Source organism: Oryza brachyantha, chromosome 5 (genome assembly GCF_000231095.2).
Source record: "Oryza brachyantha chromosome 5, ObraRS2, whole genome shotgun sequence".
Lineage (NCBI taxonomy): Eukaryota > Viridiplantae > Streptophyta > Magnoliopsida > Poales > Poaceae > Oryza > Oryza brachyantha.
In genome coordinates, this window is record NC_023167.2 from 12,173,291 (window position 1) to 12,200,055 (window position 26,765).

Consider the following 26,765-nt stretch of genomic DNA (forward strand, 5'->3'; position numbering starts at 1 on the left):
GCAAACCTTAATTTGATTGTGCGAAGTGTAAATAAGTAAATTCATGATAAAAGGGCAAATTTCAACTTGATTGTGCGAACTGTCGTATTTGGTGCAGTCATTATTATAGGATATCAAGTGATGCCGTGGATCGATCAATAGCTGCAGGCCGGTGGAACAAAACAGTGTGGCCGTTAGCCCGCAACAGCTTTTAGATATCACGGTTTCTCAAAAAATGTGATCATCAAGCTAGGTTTATTAGATTTTAGCTTTTTTTAAGATAATGAAAGTTTTATTGAACTCGATCAATTTATATAATTATTCTGATAACACTTTTAACATCTGTATAACTAAGATGCACATAACCCAACACACTACCTAAAAGGAAAACAAATATGACAAAAGTTGTTAAGTACCATCAATTCTATGTCTATGGGTAAAACACTCGTTGACTATATTCTCCAAATGTTGATAGGCCGCACCTAACATTTAGTTGGTCTCTCGAGCTGCTCTTTAAAGTACTTCGAAATAAAGAGTACTTCATAAGATCTCTCTTCGTCTATAAAGCGAGCTCACGTTGATGGTTTCTTGGTACAGGACCAGGTACATAATTCAAGTTGGACATCTTCTCGCGCACGTGCTAATCTTATTACGTACTACTGACAAGGGCCTCTAAACTTTAAACACAAACACCGAACATCAAGTAGCTTTGGTTACATATAATTTCTCGTAAGATCGATAGCATATTGTATTTAATTAGGATATTTTGCTTGATTTAAAGAGTCGAGATATCAATACAATAGTTTAATAATCCAATCATTTTGCCACCTTATAACCATAAGCAGAATTTTAATTTTAAAAATTAATTTGGAGTTAATTTTAAGCTTTTCATTGTAATTTATTTTAAAACATTTCCTTTTAGATCGTTGTCTATGTATAAAAACCTTATCCATTATTATTATTATTATTATTATTATTATTATTATTATTATTTATTATTATTATCAATAAGCAATTTTGTTCATAATAACTATATGATGTCTAATAAGAAATATTTATTTAAATTAGACAGCTTCAATTAGATTAACACCCTGACCTCCTACGAAAAGAAAAGAATATCACCCTGAGCAAGTCAATTTACGGACACCCCCATCAATAACAAAAGACAGAGTCCCTGGTCTCTGATCGATCTGATCCACCACCCAACTCAATCGCAATCTGGCCGTCCCTAATTAAGCCCCTAATAATAAATTAATTAAAGCTATAGGCTAATCTCGATTAGAAAAAAGAAAAGATAAAAAAGTAAGGGAAAGGCAGAGTCCGAAACGTCCAAAACCCCAACTCGCCGCAAGGCGGAAAGAAAGCCATTTACAAGGCAAGCAAGGAATCGGATCCCAATTAAGTCCACCCGATTAATCCCCACCACGACCACCGCCCCCCCGGCGCCGGCCGCGTCATGCTCCGGCCATTCCCCTCCTCCACCAACCGCGCCGCCGCCGTCGCCGTCGCCGTCGCCCCCTGCCCCCCGGCGATGCCCCACCCGTCCTCCTCCGCCTCGTCCCGGTCCACGGGCGGCGCGGGCGGAGGAGGGCACCAGGTGCCGTCGGTCTACCCGCCGGCGGCGCCGGCTTGCAGGCACACGCCGTCGTCGGCGACGCTCGATCTCCTCATCCTGCTGCTCGTGCTCTTCTCGGTGGCGTTCCTGCTCGGCTCGTCGCTCGCGCACGTCTCGCGCTCGCTCTCCCCGCTGCTCGCCTCGCCGCCGGCCGCCGCGGTGATCGCCGCCGGCTCTGCCGCGATGCCCTACCTCGGCGCGGCGGCGGCGCTCGCCTGGGCGACGTTCCTCTCCTGCGGCCGCCTCCCGCGCCGGCGCTGCCGCAACCCGCGGTGCCGGGGCCTCGTCAAGGCGCTGGAGTTCGATGTCCAGCTCCAGACCGAGGAGTCCGTGCGCGCCGGCACCGGGAGCAGCGGCGGCGGCGGCGGCGGCACCGGCGCCGACGCCGCCATGTGGCGCGAGATCGAGGCGCTGCCGTGGAAGGGCGGGCAGGGTGGGAACAACCCGGATTACGAGTGCCTCCGCGCGGAGCTACGCCGGATGGCGCCACCAAACGGCCGCGCCGTCCTTCTCTTCCGCAACCGGTGTGGGTGCCCTATTGCTAAGCTGGAGGGCTGGGGTGTTCCCAAGAGCAAGCGCCGGAGCAAGAGGTGAGTTTTGCTCGTTGACCATAGTTCATTTCTTAAAACTTCCATCAGATCACTTCAGGTTCGCCATTTCGATGCTACGAATGCTACCCTGTTGCACTTGCACACTAGATAGAACCAGCGTGGGGTAAAATTAATGTTTAGAGGAGCATTGTGTTTGCTGTTTGAGGTTATCTTACATTATCTTTGATTTAATCGTCTATTTATTTGTAAAAAATGGGTAAAGTATGGTATGGTCATATAGTTCTCTCTGATCTTCAGAGCGTGCTTAGGGGACGTTCCTTATTTTTTCTGTATCAGTATTCTGATGTACTCCATTCCATGGTATTTTGGGCTATTTGGTTCGCACTGAACCTTACTGTGGCTAAAATCTGGCCATGAGTTTGGGACTGAGTTGTGTTGAAATGAATTAGGCTGCAAAAGTAAATTGAGTGCTGGCAAAAATTAGGTAACCAAATGAGTGCCGCATCCTGTTATTGTGACAAAATATCGACAAGCATTGCTACCTAATTAGTCTTATTTATCTTGTATTTGTGGACAAAACTTAGGATTCTTTAGCTGCCTTTCTCAAGTAGGCTGGATGTGAATGATTTTTGGGTCCGTTGTTGCTCTTGGTGCTAGGCGCCTTGTAATTCCTTGTTTGGATAGAGCTCAGCTGCACATTAACTTGCTTTTGCTTTCGTAATCGCCCGATCTCTGAGATGTCCCACCAGTCCACTTGGCCTTTTGTGTCATAACACACCAGCATGGGAACAGGCCGGCATCTAGCACCTAACTGCCGCAATATGGGTTAGGTGCTCGCATAGCCTGCCTATTACCATTGGGGCCAGCATTAATATATATTTTGTCTCTTGATATTATGTATATTATCAGAATGTCTGTACGTAGTTACGGGATTAGAGCACACAGCCACACAAAGGTGTCATCTACTAATCAACCTATGACATCACAGCTGCTGGTAGATGCAACTCTCTCCTTGCTGTTTTATCCATTAGGTATTCATATATTGTTGCTAGGGGTGGCCACTGACTGGTCAGCGTGAAAGTGGGTGAAGGACAGTGGTCCTACCTGTTAAATTTTACTATTAGTTGGTGGGGTGATGGCGGACTCACCATTTACCACCACCATTGGGGTCTTTTAAATGAGATTTGTGATGGAATCATGGAAGAGCTTTGTCAATTGTAAAGGTATGACTTGTTGTGAACAGGTAGATTTTGATGATATGGGGATGTCAAATGAAAAGAAAAGAAAATGCCACACCTTATATTGAATGATCTGATAGCTACTGGCAATCAAAGATGATAAAATGGACACTAAATTCTTTGAGATGTTTCGGGAGGTTTTGTTGGGGCATTTTAAGTGACTGAAGAGAGTTGGGGAGCAGCACTTGCTAGGCCAAAAAATAATGCAGTTATACAAGATGTTTTGTTCATTGTGACTCCTTTATCATGTTTGTAATACTACTAAGAAAAATCAGAAACAAAAATCTTGAAATGGATTGGGACAATGGAGGGGGTGGAAGTATTGTGCTACTGCTGGGAAGAGGTGATATTGTCTATTGTGGTCTTATTTCAGTTTGGCTTGAAATGACAGCTGCTGCATTTCTGTTGAGATTTGTTGTGCTTCATGCACAACTTTTTAACAATCAGCTTGTTTAGAGTTCTGTTCATAGTTTTGGGGATTGTATTAGAAAACAGAGCACCAATTTACATTAGGAAGGTTAAAGTTCATAAGGAGGGCTACTGAGTCCTTACCATCACTAATTCTGTTTCTCCAGGATGCAATTGTCCTGGTATTGGTGGAGCTTTTTGATTTTTCTGGCAGCATGTACGCGCTACCAGTTCATTTTGGCTCTTTAGCATATCTAACATTTCTTGGTAGTCTGGTACAGCTCATAGGACAATTGTGACATACGACATGCAAATTTGTGATATATCTGCTTAGAATTGTTACTAGCTATGTAGCATGTTCTTGCTATACTTGTAGTAATATCCAGAACTTTGCCTCAAAGTACTTTGTACACTAAGAAAGATTCTCCTATGTTACCATTTACCCTTTACTAAGTGGCTGTTACTAAAATTTTTGGGGTTAGAGTTGTTGAAACTCTTATAGCAAACGAGTTGTAAATTTTGTTTCTTAAATTCCTTCCACTGTTTTGTCTCAATCTTTTTTATGACCTTGTATCACACACACCACTTTGGAATAGTGAAACACATACTGCTTTGTTGACTTACATAGTGACATTAAAAACGTGCCAGCTATTTAGCTAGGTTATGTAATTGTATTTTTGCTTTCTTAGTCTTAAATTGGTTGGATTTGACATGAAAATCAGTACTAAATTAGGATTTACATGATAGTGCATTTTCTAAAGGAATACATAGTACTGCATGGATTGGTGAAAATTATAGATGGAATAATGGATCATAGATGGACAAATACGTCTGGATAGATCACATTACCTGGTGCTATGTGTCTTAATTTCTGAAAAGAGGTTTGGAGCTAAAATGATATTCTTGCCATCTAGTTTTTTTTAATGAAGCTAACTGATTGTAAGAACTAATCTAAACTATTAGTATTCATAATTGCTGATAACAAGGTGGTTCCATGTCTGGTATTGTTGTTTTGAAATGTTATAGCTATATAGGAAATGGGGCACTCTTTTTGTGAAAATTGATTGCCTACTTATAATCGTACTTATAATCGTGTTGTCCGGCAATGGTGTGGGAGTATTCGTCGATAAAACCACTTATAAAGTTAGAACTCATTGCTAGATCATGTGTTAAACTAAATAATAGAACTATTTATTTACTGATTTTTTTTTCACTGAAAGATTAACCAAGGAGAATGTTTCATGATTGAATTGGCGTGTTGCAGGAACACACTGGGCTTGCCAGCCGATGGAGGTGTCCGGTGAAGAAAAGTCTTGGCCCCAATGGCAACATTGTTGCGTCAGACTGCCATAGGGAAGAACTGTTGAAATAATATACTTCCAGTGAAAAGATACATCGATTACAAATGGTTGTGACATGTTGTATTGTAAGGCGGGATTGGTTGAAATCTCAACTGAAAAATACTGAAAGGAAACAAACAATGCAATAATAAAAGAACTGTCAAAAAGGAATAAAAACATTGGCGATATTCTCATATTCATGATATGGTGTTCTGGTTGCCCGCTGCATTTCCTTTACACTAAGGGCCTGTTTGGTAGAGCTCTAGCTCCCAACTCCTAACTCCAAACTTCAGTGGGAGCTAGCTCCACTGGGAGCTAAAGGTGGTCTGAAAGTGTTTGGCTACTTGCTCAGCTCTAAAAATCCTGAAAAAAAGGATAGAAGGTAGATAGACAATGATACCCTTGTGTTTTTTCACTGTTGGCTTTATGTAGTATTAGATATGTACTTTTTTATCAAAATTTTAGCACAGTGGCTTATTCTAACATAATATCAGCATGTTTAGTAATTTTATAATAATACAAAAATTGGTACTTGAATAAATTGATACTCAAGTTTTTGCATGACATGTATTTAATAATATAAATGTCTACTAATAATAACTAGAAGCATTGTCATCAAAAGATAAAGCAAAAGACCATGGAACAACATAAAATATGGCATATGTCCATCATCCTGCAATACGACCGACTAGGTCATCACGAAATGCATCCATGGATACATCATTTTGACCCTTAGTGGATGTATCCGATGCATCTTGAGAAAACACATATCTCCTAAATCTAGACGGAATGGTAGGCACATAATCTTGATTCCTCTCAAACCTATGAAAATGCCTATCCGGCGCATCATGGTCACGAATGAAATTATGCAATGCCATTGTTGCCGCCACAACCATCTTCTGTTTTCACATTGGAAAGCTAGGCATTTTGAGTAGAATCCGCCACTTCATCTTCCATACACCAAAGCATCTCTCAATGATGGTGCGCAAACGGGAGTGTAAGAAGTTGAATTTTTCTTTCTCACCACTCGACGCTGTACCTCTCTGAAATTCTGGGACATGGTATCTTTGTCCCTTATATGGCGCTAAGTACCCTGGGCGATTTGGATAGCCAGCATCGACAAGATAATATTTTCCTAGAACACAAATGTATAGAGATGTATCAATTTATACTCATTTGAAAAGGAACAAAAACCAAGATATATCACATGTTATTTACCTTGTGGAGGATGAGGAACAAAAACCCGACGGATCCTCTCTTGTTTTAATGAAGGGCTGAATGGATGACAAAGTCTGTGCAGAGAGTTCATTACTCTTGGACATCTCCTCTACCATCTTTTGGGATCCACTCTTGTTCTTTTTGGATTTATCCACCTTTGAGCCACCACCTCTCTTTCGTTTTGCACTTGGTTCATCATCCTCCATCTCTTCATCGATCTCATTATCATCAGCAATATGAATTGCCTCATTGGTGGGTGTTGGTATGGTGCCTTGCCCTAAGGACCAATGGTCGGCACCGGTATTGCGAATGTCTTCAAACATTTTCTGCAGTAGCTCTTCATTTTGCAAGTCAGCTTTCATAAACTTGGTGCATCCTGGTATATCCTACATAACATGACATTATAAAATGGTTTAGAACAATTAATTTGGCACAATAGTTATCAATTGAACACATTATTTTCAAATACTTACTGCTTTCAGTTGCTTCCAACGTTCCACAGTAGCTGTAACAGTTTTCTTTGTGTTATCCCATCCTAATCCTAATCCTGTTTGAGATGTCAACTTTTTCTAACAATTGCACTCAACCCTAAGCTTATCCCACTTATTCTTAATTTGAAGCCTAGGGTACCTCAAACCTGTCCTTGATGCAAATTTCTCAATTACTTCATCATACCCAGGATTAGATAAATGGGTATTTGGATGATTACCATCAGCTACTTACTCAACAAAAATCTCACAGACAACTCTAGTGTTACAGTCATTCCAATCAGTAGAGTCCATAGGCATTTTAACACCCTTCGAAGGCACATTTTGAGCCATGCATGTCATCCACTCACTCACACCAATCTTTTTTTTAATACTAACATATATCATAGGTTTAAATTTACTACTTAACATATATCATAGTTACTACCCATACAGGACATGAGCAGAAATTAAAGGGATACAAATCAGTTTATTTTGCATGATAACATGAGCTAGCAGCATGAAAGTAACATGAGCAAAAAATGAAATGTACAAATCCATACATATATTTCGTGTACTACAGCCATAATAATATATTGTCATTCTCCCATGATTTTAACAAACAATCAAGCAATCAATCCCCAGAAAAATTAACCAAAGTTGAGCAATCAATCACCAACAAGCAATCAATCCTTTGCAGCTAGAGTCTTTCAAGCTCTCTATCTAAAGCAGTAAAATTACATTAAGGTTGCAATTGAACTAAAGGCAAAGTAAATTACAGAGAGTCCTCCAAGCCTCGAAACCAGATGGCATTTAGGTCCTTATGGTTCTAATAATCCTTGTGCTTCAACACTAACAAAAGACAATATTTTTCAGGACCTTGTGACATACAAGGGTGGTAAAGAACATCAATAGAGGCTCAAAAAGGAGACACAATATTTTTTTCTTCTCTTTTGGTTTAAACGTAGCAAATCGGTAGCACCAGTACTCTCTCACAAGTCTCTCATACACTAGTTTCAGTGATAAATATGAACTTTCAGTCATATACAAAAACCAAGACATATGTATTTTCATGTGCTAAATCTGAATGAAAGTGGTTTGCTAGGTTTTGGTGATAGCTTGCATACAGATCTGGAGAAATACCGTAGCAACTGCTGTGGTCCAAACTGTGGGGCTCTCACCGTGGTCTCGTCCACACCGAAAGTTGCTGTCGTCGTCGCCTGCAGGAGAAGGGAGGGAGCAGCTCTGCCATGCGCCGAAAGGAGAAGGGAGCCAAAAGGAGAAGGGATAGAGGCCGAGAGGCGAAGGGAGGGAGCACCGGAGCAGCTGTACGTACAGCTGTGCGCCGAGAGGAGGACGGAGGGAGGGAGCAACTCTGCCGCCGGTGTCGTCGCAGTCGCCACGGCGCGCCGTCCCTATTGCCGCCGCCTCGCTTGTTCCCTCTCTCTGCGATACGACTGGATAGGAATGCCCGTACTGGTTCAGCTAGATAGGGGTAGTGCGGTGGCATTTTGCTGTAATTTCGATGAAAGGGGATGGGTGGCGCTATAATTATTTTCAAAGTGAAGCCGTGGAGCCACGTTTTGGCCGCTCCACCTCGTTAGTATAAAACACTGGAGCGATTCACCCCGCTCCGCTCCAACTTTGGGTGAATCTAGACCGTTTGGCACAACTCCAGCTCTAGGTAAGTTAGTGTTGGGAGCTGGAGCTGTGCCAAACAGGCCCTAACTCCCCTTGCTGTTACCCTGTCACGAAGTCCCTGCTAAGCTGTTGTCGGAGGCTTGGAGCTTTGGGGCCTCATTGGTTGGCCAGTTACGGATAATACACCAAACACAATTATATCCATGTTCTTGTCACGAAGTCCCTGCTAAGCTGTTGTCGGAGGCTTGGAGCTTTGGGGCCTCATTGGTTGGCCAGTTACGGATAATACACCAAACACACTTATATCCATGTTCATAGTAAAAAAAATAAAATACAATGAAAAAATTAAAATAATTCTAAAATTACGTTTTAGAGTTTAAATTTTAACAAAGTTATATATGTTTTAATCTATCTTGTCCGCGTTACCATGGGAATTATTATTATATAACAAGTATTATTCTTGTCCTTGATGTATGTGGCCGAATCACTGTGCTTTACACGGGCTGAAGCAACAACCACGCATAGACAAAAACATTGCATGTGAAAATAATAATATTGATGTGACAATATTATTCCCGTTAAATATAAGATATTTCGGGGTGGCTATTGCGTCACGCTCGCTTCATTGGTATCGAATAAACCATCTCGCCCCGGTACACTCGTAGAAGGAAATCAGATACTGAAATACCCGTGAGTTGCAATGAAAATAATCACGATAAAATTAGGTATAGTGTTCATTTTTTGTGGTATGCTGTAGCAATATTTTTTGTGCCTGGGCGTACACATACTAAAATCAGAATGTTTCTTTCTTCACCCTAAATAGCGGAAGGAATTTATAGGTGAAGATCATGAAAATATAGTCAGATGTGATCTTACAACAACAAAAGAAGCACAATATAGGGAGGCAAGGCCACCAGTTGTATGCTAAACAACGAGCAGGAAAACTAAGTGTGTATTTGGTTGGTGGTTAAGATAGGATGAGATATGACCATATATTTATATATATTTATAGAGATATGATCTAGATTTATGTTTGGTTGGATGGACGAATGATCTAATGTTTTGTTTGGTTGAATGGATGAGGATGGATGTGATGTGTATATTTAATTACTTATAAATAATAATATTAATTAATCAACATGATCTTATCCTAATTAGTATAAATTAATATTAAAATATATCTATCCTCACTAATTAACACTAATTTAAACTGGATAACTACTAATTAATGACAAAAGACGCTAATTATCACTGAACAATCACTAATGATCTCTGTTTTAGTGAATGTGAATGCCATCATTAGGCAATTTGGCTAGATACACCCATCCAATATATTTATGGAATATTCTTTTCCTGTATCATCCTATCTGGCTCCGCCCACGAACCAAATACATCAAAAAATTAGATGGCCATTTCCCATCCAATGATGTCCAGCCAGCTAAATCCACACTAAAATATGCCATGATATTGCGTGAGATATGAATTCCTCTTATAAAGACATGCCCATATGCTTAACATCAGACTAGAAAACAACACAAAAGGTAAGCTACATTCGACTTGCATTACTTCTTTTTTACATTATATTTGGTCATTTATATATTCATATAAGACTAATAAATCTACACGAACATATAAAATATATTAATTAATCTATAAATAAATCTAGATAGATCAAAACAAGTAAGAGAGGGAGTATAACCAAAAGTTCTGACTTCTCTGACTATATAACCTCATGACCAGGGTGAAACTAGCTAGTGTCTTATTGAATCAGGCAACCCCGACGACCGTCAGTGAAATCCATTATTAAATAGTTTAGTAAATAAAGATGACCTAAAAATTAAACAAGATTAATACATTAACACGAACAAACTAATTTTCTAACTCCGTTTTGCTCACAGCTTTTGAAACATACAGAGATGGCCAGTACTTGTCAAGCACTGGTTTAAGGGGCAATATGAAAAAGAAACACCCGATGAACCCACGTATTGTTAAGGTTAGAACTAACGAATAACCAACTGGCCACTTGTGTACATGTCAAAGTGGGTGTGGCGGAAGCGCACCGGCCAGGTCCTGTGGTTGTACTGCGGCATAGCCCATCTGTTCCATTCATTGCAGTATGGAATATACAGGCTCGTACATATTGATTCACAATTCACTTGTGCCAAGCAAGATTCACAACTTGAACCAAATCGATCGGACGATAGAGGGGCTCCGAGCTGCACCCAAAACGAATGACATGATGAAGAAATCTCTAAACGGCCGCACGCCAGCGTGTGCAAATTAAACTCGTAGCTACCGTTCTTTCCAGCTTATAGGATAGGTTCATAGCCTATTTTCATACCGCTAAACGGTGTATTTCGTATTAAAACTTTCTTATACATAAGTTGTTTTCAAGAAATCAGTTAAATTTATTTTTTTTAATAATTATTATATAGTTAATCATATATTAAGCAAGTTTCTGTTTTTTCCCCGTGCACCCAATCAGTCCATTCCAACTGTGTCAGGACCCAGCTGCTAGGTGATAACTGAACTTTCTGAAGAAGACTGAATAATTGTCTCAGGATCGAAAAGCAGCTGCAGCGTACTGAAGAATATATGGACGGCTGAGATGTATCGATCTACTCTCATCGTTATGAAGATCGCACGGTGTGGGAGACGGCCGAGTACTGTTGACGTCATCGTCGTTGTCGTTTTCTTATTTATTCAGTCTTAATCGTTGTTTAAGCTCAGTTTACTGCCTAAATGAGAACCTAAGCTTGTAATCAGGAGAAGCCTCAACTATATAGCCAATTTTGGCCTAGAATGGAAGCAAGCAAACCCTAATCTATCTTCTTCTATCTCAATAGTCTAGGAGTAAAAGTAGAAGTCCTGCGGCGACCACAAATACTCCTGGAACTCCTCTGAAATTCTCCGTTTTCTCTGAACTTTGGATTCATTTCGTTTCTGGTCAGAGGTATCAGAGCATCAACTCTTTCCTTGAATCGGTTGATCGTCGGCAATGGTTTGCAGTTGTTTTTTCCTTTCCACACCGATAGGATCATCAATTCATCACCAGGTATGTTTTTTTTTCCTTTCCTTCGTCCTCGCTGCGAACTACTCGATCTGTGATTTGTACCTAGTTTCTATCAAAAGTGAATATATTTATGTCAATCTTTTCACTTTGTTTAAATTTATAAACCATAACTTAAATTTCTGACTTTAAATATAGAGTTGATTTTAGAGTTTTTAACCAAAGTTTATTTTCTAGTATTAATTTAGCATTAATTTATAAAACGTTAATAATACATATATAAAAGTATTTTTACAGATTATTTTTCGTTGTTTGAAAAGACAAGTAATCATCCCCTTAGTCATTCCCGTCGATATTAAGTGCCTATTTGGATCTAGGGACTTTTTTTTTAAGTATTTTGTTACATCGGATGTTTGGACGTTAATTAGGAGTATTAAATATAGACTAATAATAAAACTAATTGCATAAATAAGGGCTATTTCATTAGACAAATATTTTAAGCCTAGTTAATTCACGATTAGCAAATATTTACTCTAGCATCACATTTGCTAACCATGGACTAATTAGGCTCAATAGATTCGTCACGCACAATAGTCCAGAGTATGGGGTGAATTTTATTAATAGACTATATTTAATACTTCTAATTAGTGTCCAAATATTCGATGGGGCATGGACTTAAAAAATTCAGAGGAAAACCAGCACCCCCTAAGTAGCGCGATGCAGAGGTGTGGATTTGGGGAAGAACTCCTGGACGAGATTTCAACCACATGGTACCACTCTGTTCTTTGGGATCTGCAGTGGAAGTCAACGTAGCCATGGATCAGTTAGCAAAGGAGAGTGCACAGGTCCCATTTCTCAAGGGAATGCTAGAGTGACATGGAATCAAGCCACCAGAACCTCATCGAAGACAGAAGACCAAAAGAAACCTACAGATCATACCGAATTTACTATTTGTCCATAGAGAACGAGGGCAGCATCTAGGAATAGCAATGGTTCCATGTTATATGATTCCCCGCAGTGAATTCTTTCGTTAGGAGATATGGATGATGTAAGTTGTGTCTCAATGAATGATTAAATGAAACCAAAAGAGCATCCATTAGGCCGGACGGGTTCGAGTATGGTTCACAGTCTCCCATCCCGCTATCCATGGAGGCATGAAAAACCAGTTATTTATTTGGCCTGGTTGGTACATAAAAACCAGACCCAATACATATAGCATATAAATGAACTGAAAAACAAAACCCTAGCTAGCCACTAATGTCTCTCTCTTTGGTCTCTCTGTACCTCTACCACAACCATGCCGCCGCTACCGTCGTGCCCGTGGAGCCACCACCATCTCATGGAGCTGTTGTTGTCTAGTGGCACCGCCGCCATCTGAGAGACCCAGATAGCTAGCCAACACTGCACGGTCCTAGCCACGCCAAAACCGCACCTTCCCATGCCGACTCCTAGGCTCCTAGCAAGCCGGAACCACCACGTCGTCCCATGGCGATGGAGGCCTGACGGGGATACATCTCTCACACGAATATGGTGAAGGTGAAAGATGTTGCCATGTTGCATTGCAAGGGGACGGGATGGGAAAAATTCACCTCCAAGGGGCGGATCTCATCGTGTAACCTCTGACGAGTAATTCCCAATTGTTATCTCTAGCAGCACCTATGTTGATTGTTGAGTGGATATTGGATAGAGGGGATGTTTCTTCTTGTGCTCCATCTTTTCGTTTTGCTTATATTTATAGGCCACAATTTGAATTTTTAATTTAAGTAAAGTTGATTTTGATTTTTTCACCAAAGTTTATTTTTAGCTTTTGCTTTTAAATCGATACATACGTAAAACTTTTATTCATAATTTTTTATTTTTAAATATGTTGTTTGTTTTTTTCTTGAACGATCCAAACAATCACTCCCTTGGTGCTAGGCTACTAGCCATTGAATGATCCAACCGTGTGTTTCGCCGGACGTATAAGAAAACCAAGGTAAAGCACGAATCTCTAAAAAATAAACGATAAGAGGAGTGCTATATGGTTGACGAAAAGCCTTTCCCACTAGTATTTATCCGTTTATGATCAGGTTATGGTGTCTTTCACTGTATCTTTTTTACTTTTATTTATATTTATGAGCTAAAATTTTAATTGTTAATTTTAGGGTATTTTCACAATACTTTATTTTCTAACTTTGACTTTTAGATCACTCAGGATATGTATATAAAAGTTTTATTGATAAACTATTTTTTATTTACAAATATGTGATTTGGTTTTTCATGAAAAAGCTAAACGGTCACAAGCTATGCAAAGTTGAATAAATATGCATGTGTTGACTTTTATTCCAACAATTCAATACTTACTCTTTTATTTTTTTTATTTGACGACATTGATGTTTTATCTATGCTTGATGGTTCATTTGATTTAAATTTTTTGTGCAATACACAAAATTATAAGTTATGCTTAAAGTTACTTTAATGATAAGTCAAATCATAATAATATAACTAATAACTATATTTTTTAAATAAGACGAATGGTTAAACGTAGATTCAAAAGTCAATGATATCAAATAAAAATATTTTTTTGTCAAAATTTTTACTGGTTTCTTATATTGCAATGATATCACTCGAATGATAGTTCTGATGTCAATTTTATAGTTTTCTAGTGGTAGTTTTTAAAAACAATTCAAACCGATGGCAAGTTTGTAAGACCCGATAAAAGAAATACATAGAGAGTATGATTTTAGATTTTATATGGTCGTATAAGTTTTCACAATTATGATTTTTTGTTCCTATAAACTAGAGTCCATCAAAATGCACATGCATATTACTCGTCTAATATTATATTATCTTCGTTTGATACCGTAAGATGTTCCGATCATCTCTAAATTTCTTATATATAGTAATGAATCTAAAAGATATATATAAAATATATACATTGATATATGAATGAGTTCGGACGTGTCAAAAAAAATCATCTAATAGGAAACGGAGGGAGTCGATAAAATTGAATGTTTCCTCCTACCTCCGTTTCACAATTCAAGACTTTCTAGCATTATCTACATTCATATCGATGCTAACAAATCTACACATATATTCAACTATCATACATTAAGCAATAGATGTATCTAGACATAGCTAAAAAGTCTTATAATACGAAACAGGCGGAGTACCTAAAAACATGTTTCCCCTCTCCAAAGTTGACATACTTTACCATACAGAATAACCAGAAATGGAGAGTGTAAACGCGTTTACACAGATTATGTACTGTAGTGGACTTTACATATAAAACGCTAGCTACTAGAGAGACGAAGACACACCAGCGCAGAACGCCCACCGTTTCTAGTCTTGTGACAAATATTTTAGGTGGGGCGACGATCATATACAGTATATATATATACGCGCGCGCGCGTAGCATTCTCGCAGAATGCACGAGATAATTAAGCAAGCAATTAAGAGCGAAGCGACCAATTAGACGATCCAGGAAGAAGAAGAAGAAGAAGAAGAAGAAGAAGAAGAAGAAGAAGAAGAAGAAGAAGAAATGGCGGCATGGGTTTCCTTGCCCGGGATGGTGCGGTGGTGGGAAGAATGGCAGCTCCGCGTGCTCGCACTCAGCAGCCTCTTCCTCCAGTGCTTCCTCTTCGTCTCGGCCACCTTCCGGAGGTACCGCATCCCGGCGCTCTTCAGGGCATGCATCTGGCTGGCCTACCTTGGCAGCGACGCTCTGGCGATCTATGGCCTCGCCACCCTCTTCAATCGCCACAGGAATCGTCAAGCCGCCGCCGGCGGCGGCGGGCGCGGGGGATCTTCCATGGTAGAGGTGATGTGGGCGCCCGTCTTCCTCACCCACCTGGGCGGCCAGGACAGCATATCCGCGTACAACATCGAGGACAACGAGCTGTGGGCGCGGCACGCGGTGGCCATGTCGTCCCAGGCCGCGGTGTCCGTCTACGTGTTCTGCAGGTCGTGGTCCGGCGGGGCGGTGCCGCTGCGCTGCCCCGTTGTGCTGTTCGTCGCCGGGTTCCTCAAGATGGGCCACAGGCTGTGGGCTCTGCGGCGAGCCAGTATCGTGAGGCTAGCAGCCGTGAGCTCATCTGCCCGCCATCGTCGGAGCGATGATGCGACGGCGGAAGAAGATCAAGAACAAGGGCACGTCTCGCTAGACAGCTACGTGCGGCAGGCAAGCGAGCCAGCCACCATGAACACCGACCACGAGCAGCGTAACGATGGCGAGAACCAGAACCGCCGGGCGGCTCGCCGTCGCAGTCGTAAGCAGCGGGACCAGCTGCTTGCACCCAAGATTCTAGACGCGCTCATGGAGCTGTTCATAGATTTTCCTGCGCCCTACGCTCGCCGTCTTGGCTACCTCAGGTCCTTCATGGCGCTCCACAGCTACGACGCCTACTACGATCTGTGCAATCTTCTGGACTTAGCATTCCAGTTTTTCTACACCAAGAAAAACGCCGCCTACACCACCGCCGGCGTCTTCCTATGGTCGCTCAATTTCATGCTGGCGATCACCGCCGCCGCGGGCTTCGACGGGCTTGACAGCAACAAGGCCGGCCTTGACAGGGACGATGTCAGGGTAACCTACATCCTTCTATGCTCTGCCATCGCCATGGAATTCAGTACCCTTCTTTGGCTGGCCGACGCGAAATGGGTGCCATTGTGGATGCTTCCGCCGGAAATGCAGCGCACCGTTGTGCAGCTCAACCTCATCGGCTTCGCCGCCCGCAGCCGATGGCCGACGACGCCGATGCGGATAGCCGCCTTGTTCGGGTGCAAGAACTATGTCAACCAGCACTGGTACCTCGAGCACCGCTCCTCAACTGCAAGAACAGTGGAGTTCATCCGCAGAGACGTGAAACACGGGTGGGCGGAGCTACGCAGCGCCGGCGACTACCGGAGATTCAGTGACCGGCGAGGCCAGTGGACTCTCCGGCGGGAGCTATGCTCCCGAGAGCTCGGATGGAGCGTGACGGAGCTGCCCTTCGACGAGGCCGTCGTCGTCTGGCACGTCGCCACGACCATGTGCCTTCACTGCACGGACATCCCGCCGGCGGCCGCTGACGCCGACGAGCGCGCCGCCGCGGCGTGCTCGATGGAGATATCCAACTACATGATGTACCTGCTCCTGTTCCAGCCGGGCATGCTGATGCCCGGCACCCAACAGAGCCTCTTCGCCGTGGCCTGCCGCGAGATCAGGCACGCCCTGGGGGACCGGGTCTTCAGGCAGCGTCTCAGCGAGAGAGATCTTGCGCGGTGGCTCGCCGGCGGCGACGAGCCCACCGCGGCCGAAGAGGGAGGAGGAGGAGGCCGCCATCTCGCAGATGCCCGCAGGCTCGCCGGAGCGGTGATGCGGCTGGATGCTGGCAGGAGGTTGAGGGTTATCGGTGGGGTGTGGGTGGAGATGATATGCTACTCCGCGAGCAGATGCAGGGGGTTCTTGCACAGCAAGAGCTTGGGCGCCGGCGGCGAGTTCCTCACCGTCGTCTGGCTCCTGCTCCACCGCATGGGCATGGAGAGCTTGGCGGACAAGCTCCAGAGGCCGGAGCTTCCTGAACCGGCCGATGCTGCTGGAGAGTAATTTCCTGGCACGGGTGGCAGAGTAGCCGGATCATCTGCATATATATGCACAGCGAAAGAAAGTCTGGCGCTTTTTTTAAGAAAAAAACGAGGCAGAAATGTTCCCCTTTAGACTAACAAGAATTTAGACTAACAAGAAGAGAATTGATCCAGTTTATAGTTAAATTGGGTCCGAAAATCTTACAAAGTCTGACACTTTATTGATTATTAGCAATTTGATTATGTTGGCATCCATGGTTACGTTGATATCTACGAGTATTATATCAAACAATCGAACCCGTGATTGTGAAAAAAAAAATGCTAAAGCATGGTGTACCGTGTCATCAGACACGTAAAACGTGATACTCCTACGGCCTACAGACCGTATGCGTATAATGTAACTGGAATTGGATCCTAATGGTAGAGAATGAACGGTACGGTCCCATGAAAAGAATCCGAGCCATATGCAAGCCGTGTGTGTGGCTGCATCCCTTCTCCTCTCTGTTGTCCCTCACATGCATACGCATTTTCTCCTTGGGTCAACTCCACTGTTGGCTGCCTTGTAGAAGTTTTAGCATGCTTATTTTGTCCTAGATTAGCATGGTATCGCAAAAAGACTTTACAGTTAGGGTATAGTTAGGGTGAGACGGTTATTCAATACTAACAACCACTCAATCCATTATTATTATTATTATTATTATTATTATTATTATTATTATTATTATTATTATTATTATTTTGAATTGAAATATTTTAATGTATCATTTATATTCTAGAGTATCATTCTCATACTGTCGTGCTACATGTCGTTGTAAATAGGATATCAGTTGATATCATATTAGTATCAGTTGGTACCAACGAAGTATCAACGGGTACCGGTGCGGTTTTAGATCTAATATGATCACTGCATTATATTTAATACCTTATAGAAATAATTTCATTCCATAACGAGACGGCTGAAGAGAACCCCGAGGGTGCTTTCGAATGTCCAGGTTTAGTTCTAAACCATCCTACACGTAAAACAAGATAGATAGTTAAACACATTATTAATTTACTATAAAAACTTTAAAAATAAATGGATGTAATTTTTGAAATAACTTTTCTATATAATTTAAAAAATATCATTTAATAATAATTCAAAATACATGCACATATAAAATGAGGAATGAGAAGTTGGGATTCTTCAGTAGGTTAAGTAAACGTCGCGAAAAAAACCTAGCAACATTTAACAGCATTGGGATTGATACTTTACTATAGAAAACTTTAAAAATAAATTAATGATGTATTAATTATTAGTTATAAAAACTAAAAAGGTGGATTGATATGATATATAAAACAAACTTTTCTATATAAACTTTTCACAAAAAACATCATTTAGCAGTCTAGTAAACCTGCTATGAAAAATAAGGGAATCTGATTTATTTATCTAGACGAAAGAACACGACCCAGACTAGCAAGGGTGGCTATACGTTTTTAAACATGCCGTACGGTAGGCCTAAATTATGTTGCACCTAGACATGGGCAATTGACTTAATAAAGCCCAAAACAAAGGCCCAGTATAACTAGAGCAAGGCTTCCAAGGCCCACGTATCAAAGAGCCCGAAAGTACGCGATTCGGATTGCACCCTCCGACTCCGTGATGGAGAAGAACGTGAGGCTATAAATGGACGGATCATTAGGCCCTCCTGTCCTCCACACCTCGCTGTCTTGCCTCGTGAATCGTGGTCTCGTCCAGTGCCAGCGTACTGCGTACGTGCGAATGAGCGATCCACCCACCGTTCAAGAAGCGAGCTTGAGCGCGCGACCGCACGTCCCTCATGGTCGCATCCATGGAGCACCGCGGTCTTCCAGTCATCCCGGCGGTGCGCGTGGGCAGCCAGCTACACCTCACCGCGACCTACTCGGGGGGCCCGTCGGCCGACGCGGCCCATCGTCCTTTGCCGCGGGACCGCCGCCGGCGCTGATGGCCGACGTGAGGGTCGTCGTCAGGAGACACTTCCCCGTCGGCCCCAAGGCCTGTGTGATCGTCGAGAAGGTGGCCGACGACATCGCCGACCGGAGGCAGCCGTCGCGCAAGCTGCGGACGCCGGAGAGCGTGGAGCGGGTCCTCGCCGAGCGCGTGCTCCCCTTCGTCCGGCACCCGTTCGACCGCCGCGCCGTGGCCGTCGCGAGCAAGCAGATATGCGCGTACGTGTCGGGAGCGTGCGCCGACCCCCGCCTCGCCCACCGCGGCGTGCGCGTGCTCGTCCTGGTCGACACCTTCGCCCGCGGGACGTTGCTCCTCCCCGTGCCGCGCAAGCAGTGCTCCGACGACGGCTCTCTCCGGTTCGGCACCGTCGACAAGCCCGTGCCGCGCAAGCAGAGCTCCGGCGACGACGACTCTCTCCAGTCCGGCGCCGCCGTGCCCGTGCCGCGCAAGCAGAGCTCCGATGACGACAGCTCTCTCCAGTTCGGCGCCGTCCTAAGGACCTGCCCGTGCTTGAAGAAAGTTAGGCCGGGGAGCGAGGAAGAACCACGGCTCGCAACCTCGGCTGGGCATGGCAGCTTTGTGAGGACGTGCCCATGCATGGAGATTGGGATAAGGGTGAAACAACAAGCCGAGGTCTGACTCCGGCATGACTGGAGACAACCAGGCGGTGAAAGATATGGTAATTTAGCATGATCAATTAATGTAAGCATCACCGTTTTAGCCATTGATGTCAGTCATCATGTACTAGCGCGCTATGCCGCGCCTGATTAACAGTGTCGTGCCGTTGAATTTGAAGTGGCGACATTGGGAGTAATAATAGATTAATAGGTTTGAGAATCCATAAACTACATCACAGAAGGGAACTTTGCTTTGGCGTGCAATCATGTTTGAAGTAGAAAATAACATGTATACTTGTATAGGATATCTTTATGCACAGAAGTGTATTAGATAAAAGGTAATTTCCAATTACAGTATCGAGCTCCCTTGTTTGGCCATGACAGGGCACCGTAAGAACCATGCAAAATGTTGCTCTATTACTCTTTTCATTGTGTCAGCTTCACTTGTCAAGAAATAACCTACCGTTCAATTCAATAGAAAATATACTCTTGCAATGCTATAATTGCATAAAGAAAGCACCAGTTATCAATGTAGTCAGAAAACAACTCAATAAGGTAATGAAACAGTAAATGAAAAAATATATAGCAATTATTCTGTGCAAGTTAACATCGACACAAAATCTATTTATACAAAGATTAAATTAGATGTAGGCACTCCACTTATCATTGTTTAGCTAATCCCTATACCAGGAAGAGGCATAACATACAAATCTGGATTCTAAACTCGCGAGCGACGTCTACTCGTCTATTGCATTTCATCTTAAATAGTTATAAAAAATTTAAAAATAAATTAAACATAAATTAATATGATATATGTCACTCCACAAACATGCAAGTTTAAATATTGCTTCAACAAATTTGTAATGAAAATAACAAATTTAAACTCTGAATAATTTACACATATTCACAGTTATATTTTTTTATTTTTGTTATAATTTATAGAAATTGTATTTAAACTTGTATATTTGTGGAGTTGTATATTTGGTATTAATCTATACTCTCTTCATCCCAAATTAATCATCATATAAGGTTTGGGTACAAAGACCCAAGAATATATTTAATGAGCATTGAAAAAGCTAGAGTCACACATCTCAAGCTACATGCATATATGCAAAATTGGAATTTGCAAATCACACTAAAACTGATTGGATAGTTGCATAAAATCATTTAATGTGCATGTGAACCAAAAGGGTTTTCACACTATAATTAATGCATAGTAGGCTCTCTTCTCTTATATGATGATCAATTTGAGATTTCTCTTTTTCTTTTATATGATAATCAATTTGGTATGGAAAGAGTATTTATTAAATTTTTTAATTTTTTGGTAACTATTTAGATGACATGCGATATGTCTATTAAAAGTTTAAAATAGTTTCCCCGTAACATAGCACGATGACGTAACCACCATATATATGAGAGCATAAACAGTTAAAGCAAAACAACATGATTACATGGTTTGTTTAGAAACCTTGATCAAGAATTAACTATTACCAAATGGCAATTTTTTTGTTTGTAACGGGGAGCGACTGTTCGACCACCCCGACGTGGTTAAGCATGACGGCGTTACGAGGACCTATCCATGCATTTGAGGACTCTCTCGCCCTATGGCTCCTACCTAGTTGTGTTCAGTTGTATTAATCCAGCGTCCTTGCCATAATATAAAGATTGTGGAGAGAGGAGTCATGCTTTGAGATTAGCGTAGACACGTGAAAATTACGTAGGACCTCCGTCCTTCGGAATCCGAAAAGATCCTGAGAAGCCACGTGTCCAGTACCTATCTTCGCTTAAGTAGCTAAATTTTTTTCCTTCCATCTCCTTCTCTTTGGCTAGAGCTCTAGCTCTAAGATTCGTGTGGATACATGGCTGTAGATAAATGAAGTCTTTCTAAATCTATAAAGGACATAGGTCATGTATAATTTTCTTTCTCATAAGTAGGTAGAAGTGATAATAAACCCCACTTAGGTTCTTTCCCAATCCTATTTAAATCAAACAATAAATTTCAGCTCAACACATTTTAAATACATCACTTAAATTTAAATTTTAATGGCAAAAAAAATTAAGCCCGTTACTACCCCAGTAGCAGGACGTTAGATCTCTTGATGGAGTTGCGTTAAGATTGGTGGCACGGTGCATGATCCACGCGCGGATAAAATTTCACTCCTCGGCGGTTCATCCACTGCAGCAGGGAAATTTCACCCCCAAAAACCCCAGCGCTGCCCGTGACTCAGCGCCATGGCCGCCGCGGCGCCCGCGCTGCCGGCGTTCCTCCGGCCACGGCCCTCCTCGTCTCTCCCCTCAACCAGCTCGCCTTCCCGCGGCCGCCTCTCATGGCGCCCTGCTTCTCCTCCTCCTCTTAGCCGGAGCGCTCTCCGCACCGTCAGGCTGCTCCCTGCCCCCTCAGGTGCGTGCGAGTGCTTGCTTTGCTCACTCGGTACACTCGCTGAGAGGTCCCGTCGATTGGCTCTCGTATGGATTTCCGTGTGCGTAGCTGAGTACTGTTTCTCGTACTGCAGCTGTGGAGGAGGCCAAGGGCGCCGCGGCGGAGGCGGAGGCGGAAGCGGAAGCCGAGGAGGTGGAGCTGGAAGGGATGCCGCAGGAGTACTACGACGAGGTATGCGCCTTTGCCGTATCGATTGGTGGATGCAGTAGTGAGCGAGGAAATAAGACCAGGAACGTGCACTAGTGTTGAATTGAATGTTAACAGCATTTCCATTTCTAGGTGGCCATTAATTTCATCATTAGCAAAAAAAATGCCAAAGATGTGCAGTTGAATGTTGATGGCATTCCAAATATCTTTCCGCTTTTTCCTGATGTCCATTTGAAGCATACATTAGTGAATTAATTCTCCTTGTTACATTAGCAGCAAACATTTTTTCATGCAGGAATGGCAAGCTCGTCAGCAGGAAGAGACTAAGGAGTGGCATGCATATCGGCAGAAAGAGGAAGCTGAGGAAGAAAGAATAGTAGATGGATACCGTGAAATAGGCATGCGTTTGAAAGCTTATCCTCAGGAAGAAGTTCGCAAAGCCCGTATTTTGGTTTCAAGTTTTATAAGAGCTGGTGAAGATATTGAAGAGGTAACCCGTCCTCATTAAGTCTCCAATATGCAATTCGATGCTTTACCCTTTTTTCCTGATGCTACAAGTAGCTGCAATATTTGCTGAATTGTGAACAGAAGATGATAAAAATGTGACCTTAGAATCTTGATATGCTTTTATAGTAATGATTACAGAGTTTTGGCAGCACTTCATAAACTACAAGTTGTGGAAGTAAAATGTACTTAAAAATAAAAATAGGGGAAAGTCAAATTTATGAAATAGAACAGTTTTAACTGCTGGAACATTTCAGCGAAGCAGTAAACGATAGTAACATTTTTTGTAACGTAAATAATCATGGTATACTTGGTCGTTTTAGCCATGCTATTATGCACATGTTAAAGGTTTACCTGCCAGTTTACCACAGCTCACAAGTGCCTACTACCTAAGCCAGGAGCTGTGGTACACACCCTATCCTACACCATGTTTCATCATCATAACTCATATGTCCTGCTTTTTACAGTTCTTTTTTCCGCGTAACACGCGGGAGAGCTGTTCTACTTGTTACAATTGATAAGTATATGAGTCACAGTTGTCAACTAATCACATCCCAGTATTCCACATTGTCACCATGACTATTTTTGGAATTTTATTTATTTGTCCATGTGTACGCCTTAAGCTACCATGCAACATGTGCTTGTCATATCAACAACGGTACCTGTGCTGCTAGGCAGTGGTGGAGATTCAGCACGAAATAAGGGGGCCAAGTGGCCAACACTAAATGAACTCCTAACTTAAACACCGAGGAACAGTCTTGAAACTCTTTTGGAGATATTTTAAAGGTTATTGCAGGAGAGCTGCTAACTGGTTGTATTAAAGAAAGAAAAGAAAGGTACACGGTCTGACAACCAGGCCTGTTAAGGTTCAGGCTGAAACATTTGAATTGGGACAACATATGTTGTAGATTTATCAGCTGATAGTTTGAGGTGCATAAAAAACCTATGAAGGAACGTGAATTGAAACATTTTTGTATGTAATGGTCTGTGTACAGTTGAACACCCAGTCACCCACACCTTACTGTACCTGTAGTTTTTTGTCTGTTGAACCAGAGTTTTTTTTTGCCAAAATGGTTGTATCTGACTGCTAAAAGGCAAACTCCAAGCTCGCACATCAAAGTTCTGTTAACATTATCTGAAAGAGTTAAGGTAGGATCATCTAGAATTGAGTTTTCCTATATGCAGCAGTTCTTTTCAATAACGCACTAATGAAATATTTCATTTCTGAATGCATTGTTCCTCTACTTTCATAAGCAGGAAATTGAGAAGGCTGCTGAAAGAGGAGAGCTTACTGAACTTGTTCTTATGGTCATATGGAATCGACTTGATGTTGCCCGTCGTGATGTATGCTAATCTTCTTTTGAATTATCTGATGACTTGTGATTGTTTTTCTTTTAATTTCAAGCCCTTGCTGTTTGCATCTTGTTTTACAATGGTACTCAGTAGTCGGTATTCACCCTTTTGTTATCAAAAGTGGGTTTGCTTGTTTTGTGTCTCTGTTTTTTGGCTGTAAGATAACCATAGTTGAATGTGCAGAAAATGCTTTCAAAAAACATGTAAGTAGCACTTGTGGTAAAGAAAGTAAGAAACATATTAAGTATGAATGCTGAACTATTGGTGGAATAACAATTGAACTTAGGCTTCCCTGCCAGGAAAAAGACGATTGATTTAGGCTGCATAACACTACAACATGCCATTACTCACCTTGAGGAATCTTAAAAATAAATTATCTTGTGAGTTGTAAGAGCTCCCAGATCCCATGTATTGTTTATTTGTTTTTCTTATTTCATACTGCTTCTCATCTTACAACCTGTAAATATTTGTTGCTTCATTTGATATTCAAACTTTCATCACTTTTGTTGCTCAATTTTATCCATGCTTTCCAACCTTTTCAGTATGACAAAAGTATATCTGAGAAGTCCTTTGCCTATGTATGCTCCTCATAAATGAAGGCAATGGTGGTGGCAATGAATCTGCCACCCACCCCACCAACTCTATAGACTGAGTTGTATAGAGCTTTTTCTTTACCAACTACTCATTTATGCTTGTTGGAAACTACTCTTTCATGTACTTTAATATTACAAAACACTTCTACATATGATTCTATTTTATTTCATCTCTTATGCAAAGACATCTAATTTGTTCCCAGTAATAGTAGCACACATAATTTATTTTAATCCGTAGCAAAGAACGGGTCTTTAGCTAGTAAGTTCTAATATCTGCAGTTAGATATTTTATCAGTGGGATGTGATATTTACTATTTAGATATTAACTATTCCACCCGCAGGACGAAAGGGATGCCATCAGAAGCCTTGATCTCTTATACAGAAGGGTAGAGGTAATTCGCATAAGCACACAACTTACATTTTCTTTTGTTGTTATTGTTGGAGTCCGTTAAGCTCTTAGATTTATATCAGTCCTGTTTTTGGACTGCTTCTTTGGTCTCTGATGAGCTAAACAAACCATAATCTGAATGCAGACAGAAATTTTAAGGAGTGAAGCAACTCCTGCTATGAGATTACTCAATGACCTTCTGAATCTTCATGATGGATCAGATGATGGCAAGTGGTTAAAGAAATGTAAAAAACATATGCTTGAAGTTTTTCCTAGAGAAGACCCGTTCACCATGGTCTTTCCTCCTGGTTTCAACATGGAGAAAGTATGTTAGTTCAATGCACGCAATGGTCCCTTTTCCTCATGGGATAAACTGACTATTCTAGAAATTTAGAGTTGTTCGAGACTTGAGCATGAAAATTTTGTGCACGAGACATCTAACAAATTTAACTTGCATGACACAATTCCAAAATAGAAACGCTGATTTTACAGATTTTGCACAAAAATATCATAAATGTTTCGAGTCTTTTATTGTACAGAACCTCCTAGTCTTAGCCATATACTTCACAGTTGTTGACATTGGCACCAATCCAATTTTCCTTAAAGCATGGACCCTGCCACAACCCTGAACCCTCATACTAGTAAATTTAGTTAGTCCAAAGATAATATGGAATATCGTTGTCAGTTCATAGTGGATTCTGGATTTATTGCTCCTTTTCTTTTTGGTTCTCACATCCCACAAAAAATTCTGAACTTTCAGTTTTTCTGTATTTCCTTCTTTTGTCAGCATCAAGGGCAGATCAAACTGCCACCTCAGGATGATGACGTGCTTCTAAGAGTTGACTTCATCAGGGAAGTTGACGAGCTTTTGAAAGAAGTACAGGCTGCTCAGGAAAATAACAAGGTCCCAACTAGTAATGACCCAGAAGCTGTTGCGACCAAGTTGAAGCATCAAGAGAAGCTGCGGACTTTACGTCAAGTGGAATCTCTCTTGGAACTAGCAACCTCCCTGAAATGGTGACGACTGGAGGAGGCAGAGAAGCATGAAATTCTCCTCACATAGGGCTAGAAATTACCAGTCGAGTACTTGACAGCTGCAACTAGGGCGCAGCCTTTTAAACTGGTTCTCAGGTTCCTGCTGGTTAGAAACTCCTAGCATTTGAATATGCAAAGGTTATCTGCTATGTGCTTCATCATTGATTCTCATATACGACATGTTCATTGACAATATGTTTTATTGAAATGTGGTCAAATACCTTATCAATGAATATATCATATACTGGCTCTATGTTTTTTTATATGACGTCGTTGACTTTTATGGTTACTTTTGATTATTCCTTTTATTTTAAAAATATATATAATTATTAATTATTTTTTTATAATTTGATTTATTATTACAGAAACTTTAAAGATGACTTATAATTTTACCTATTTAAATAAAATTTTAAATAAGATGAACAATCAAATATAGATTCAAAAGTCAACCATGTTGTACCAATTCTGGGATACCAATTGTGAAGCTACGGACACTGCTAATAACACCTGAGGATATCTCTTGAATGCACGATTACACATTGAGCTTTAGCCATCTTTTGGAGGACGTGAGCTTCCAAGAAACTGGATTATCGAGGAAGTCCCCACATCCTCGTTGCCCTGATTCACCCCTGGAGATCTGACATCATCTACTCCCTTCAGGAAGACACCATCTTCTCTGTCACTGCCGGAAGTTTCTGAGAGTCTGAC

At 41.7% G+C, this 26,765-nt stretch overlaps 3 protein-coding genes and 1 pseudogene across 3 annotated transcripts; 3 read left to right on the top strand and 1 right to left on the bottom strand.

Moving 5' to 3' along the window:
* The first annotated feature begins 1,326 nt into the window (after positions 1 to 1,326).
* LOC107304230 (uncharacterized protein At5g19025-like) lies at positions 1,327 to 5,322 on the top strand. Its single transcript, XM_015837422.2, has 2 exons — positions 1,327 to 2,184; positions 5,056 to 5,322. The coding sequence occupies exons 1-2, from the start codon at positions 1,436 to 1,438 to the stop codon at positions 5,093 to 5,095; spliced, it is 789 nt and encodes a 262-aa protein (XP_015692908.2). The 5' UTR covers positions 1,327 to 1,435; the 3' UTR covers positions 5,096 to 5,322.
* A 1,023-nt stretch (positions 5,323 to 6,345) lies between these two features.
* LOC107304191 lies at positions 6,346 to 7,170 on the bottom strand (annotated as a pseudogene).
* Positions 7,171 to 14,987: 7,817 nt separating this feature from the next.
* Positions 14,988 to 17,033, top strand: LOC121054480. The gene has a single exon (XM_040524363.1). It carries the CDS (start codon positions 14,988 to 14,990, stop codon positions 17,031 to 17,033), a length of 2,046 nt encoding a protein of 681 aa, XP_040380297.1.
* A 4,725-nt stretch (positions 17,034 to 21,758) lies between these two features.
* Positions 21,759 to 26,303, top strand: LOC102705820 (protein PALE CRESS, chloroplastic). Its single transcript, XM_006655225.3, has 7 exons — positions 21,759 to 21,998; positions 22,111 to 22,208; positions 22,480 to 22,674; positions 23,946 to 24,032; positions 24,976 to 25,026; positions 25,168 to 25,347; positions 25,810 to 26,303. Exons 1-7 carry the CDS (start codon positions 21,830 to 21,832, stop codon positions 26,041 to 26,043), a joined length of 1,014 nt encoding a protein of 337 aa, XP_006655288.1. The 5' UTR covers positions 21,759 to 21,829; the 3' UTR covers positions 26,044 to 26,303.
* The last annotated feature ends 462 nt before the right edge of the window (positions 26,304 to 26,765 follow it).

Excerpts from the sequence above, each read along its gene's own strand:
- LOC121054480 (XM_040524363.1), top strand. The coding sequence starts at position 14,988 with ATGGCGGCATGGGTTTCCTTGCCCGGGATGGTGCGGTGGTGGGAAGAA.
- LOC107304230 (XM_015837422.2), top strand. The coding sequence starts at position 1,436 with ATGCTCCGGCCATTCCCCTCCTCCACCAACCGCGCCGCCGCCGTCGCC. Across the intron at positions 2,185-5,055 it reads AGCAAGCGCCGGAGCAAGAG|GAACACACTGGGCTTGCCAG; the intron begins GTGAGTTTTGCT and ends GGCGTGTTGCAG.
- LOC102705820 (XM_006655225.3), top strand. The coding sequence starts at position 21,830 with ATGGCCGCCGCGGCGCCCGCGCTGCCGGCGTTCCTCCGGCCACGGCCC. Across the intron at positions 22,209-22,479 it reads CGCAGGAGTACTACGACGAG|GAATGGCAAGCTCGTCAGCA; the intron begins GTATGCGCCTTT and ends TTTTTCATGCAG. Across the intron at positions 22,675-23,945 it reads CTGGTGAAGATATTGAAGAG|GAAATTGAGAAGGCTGCTGA; the intron begins GTAACCCGTCCT and ends TTTCATAAGCAG.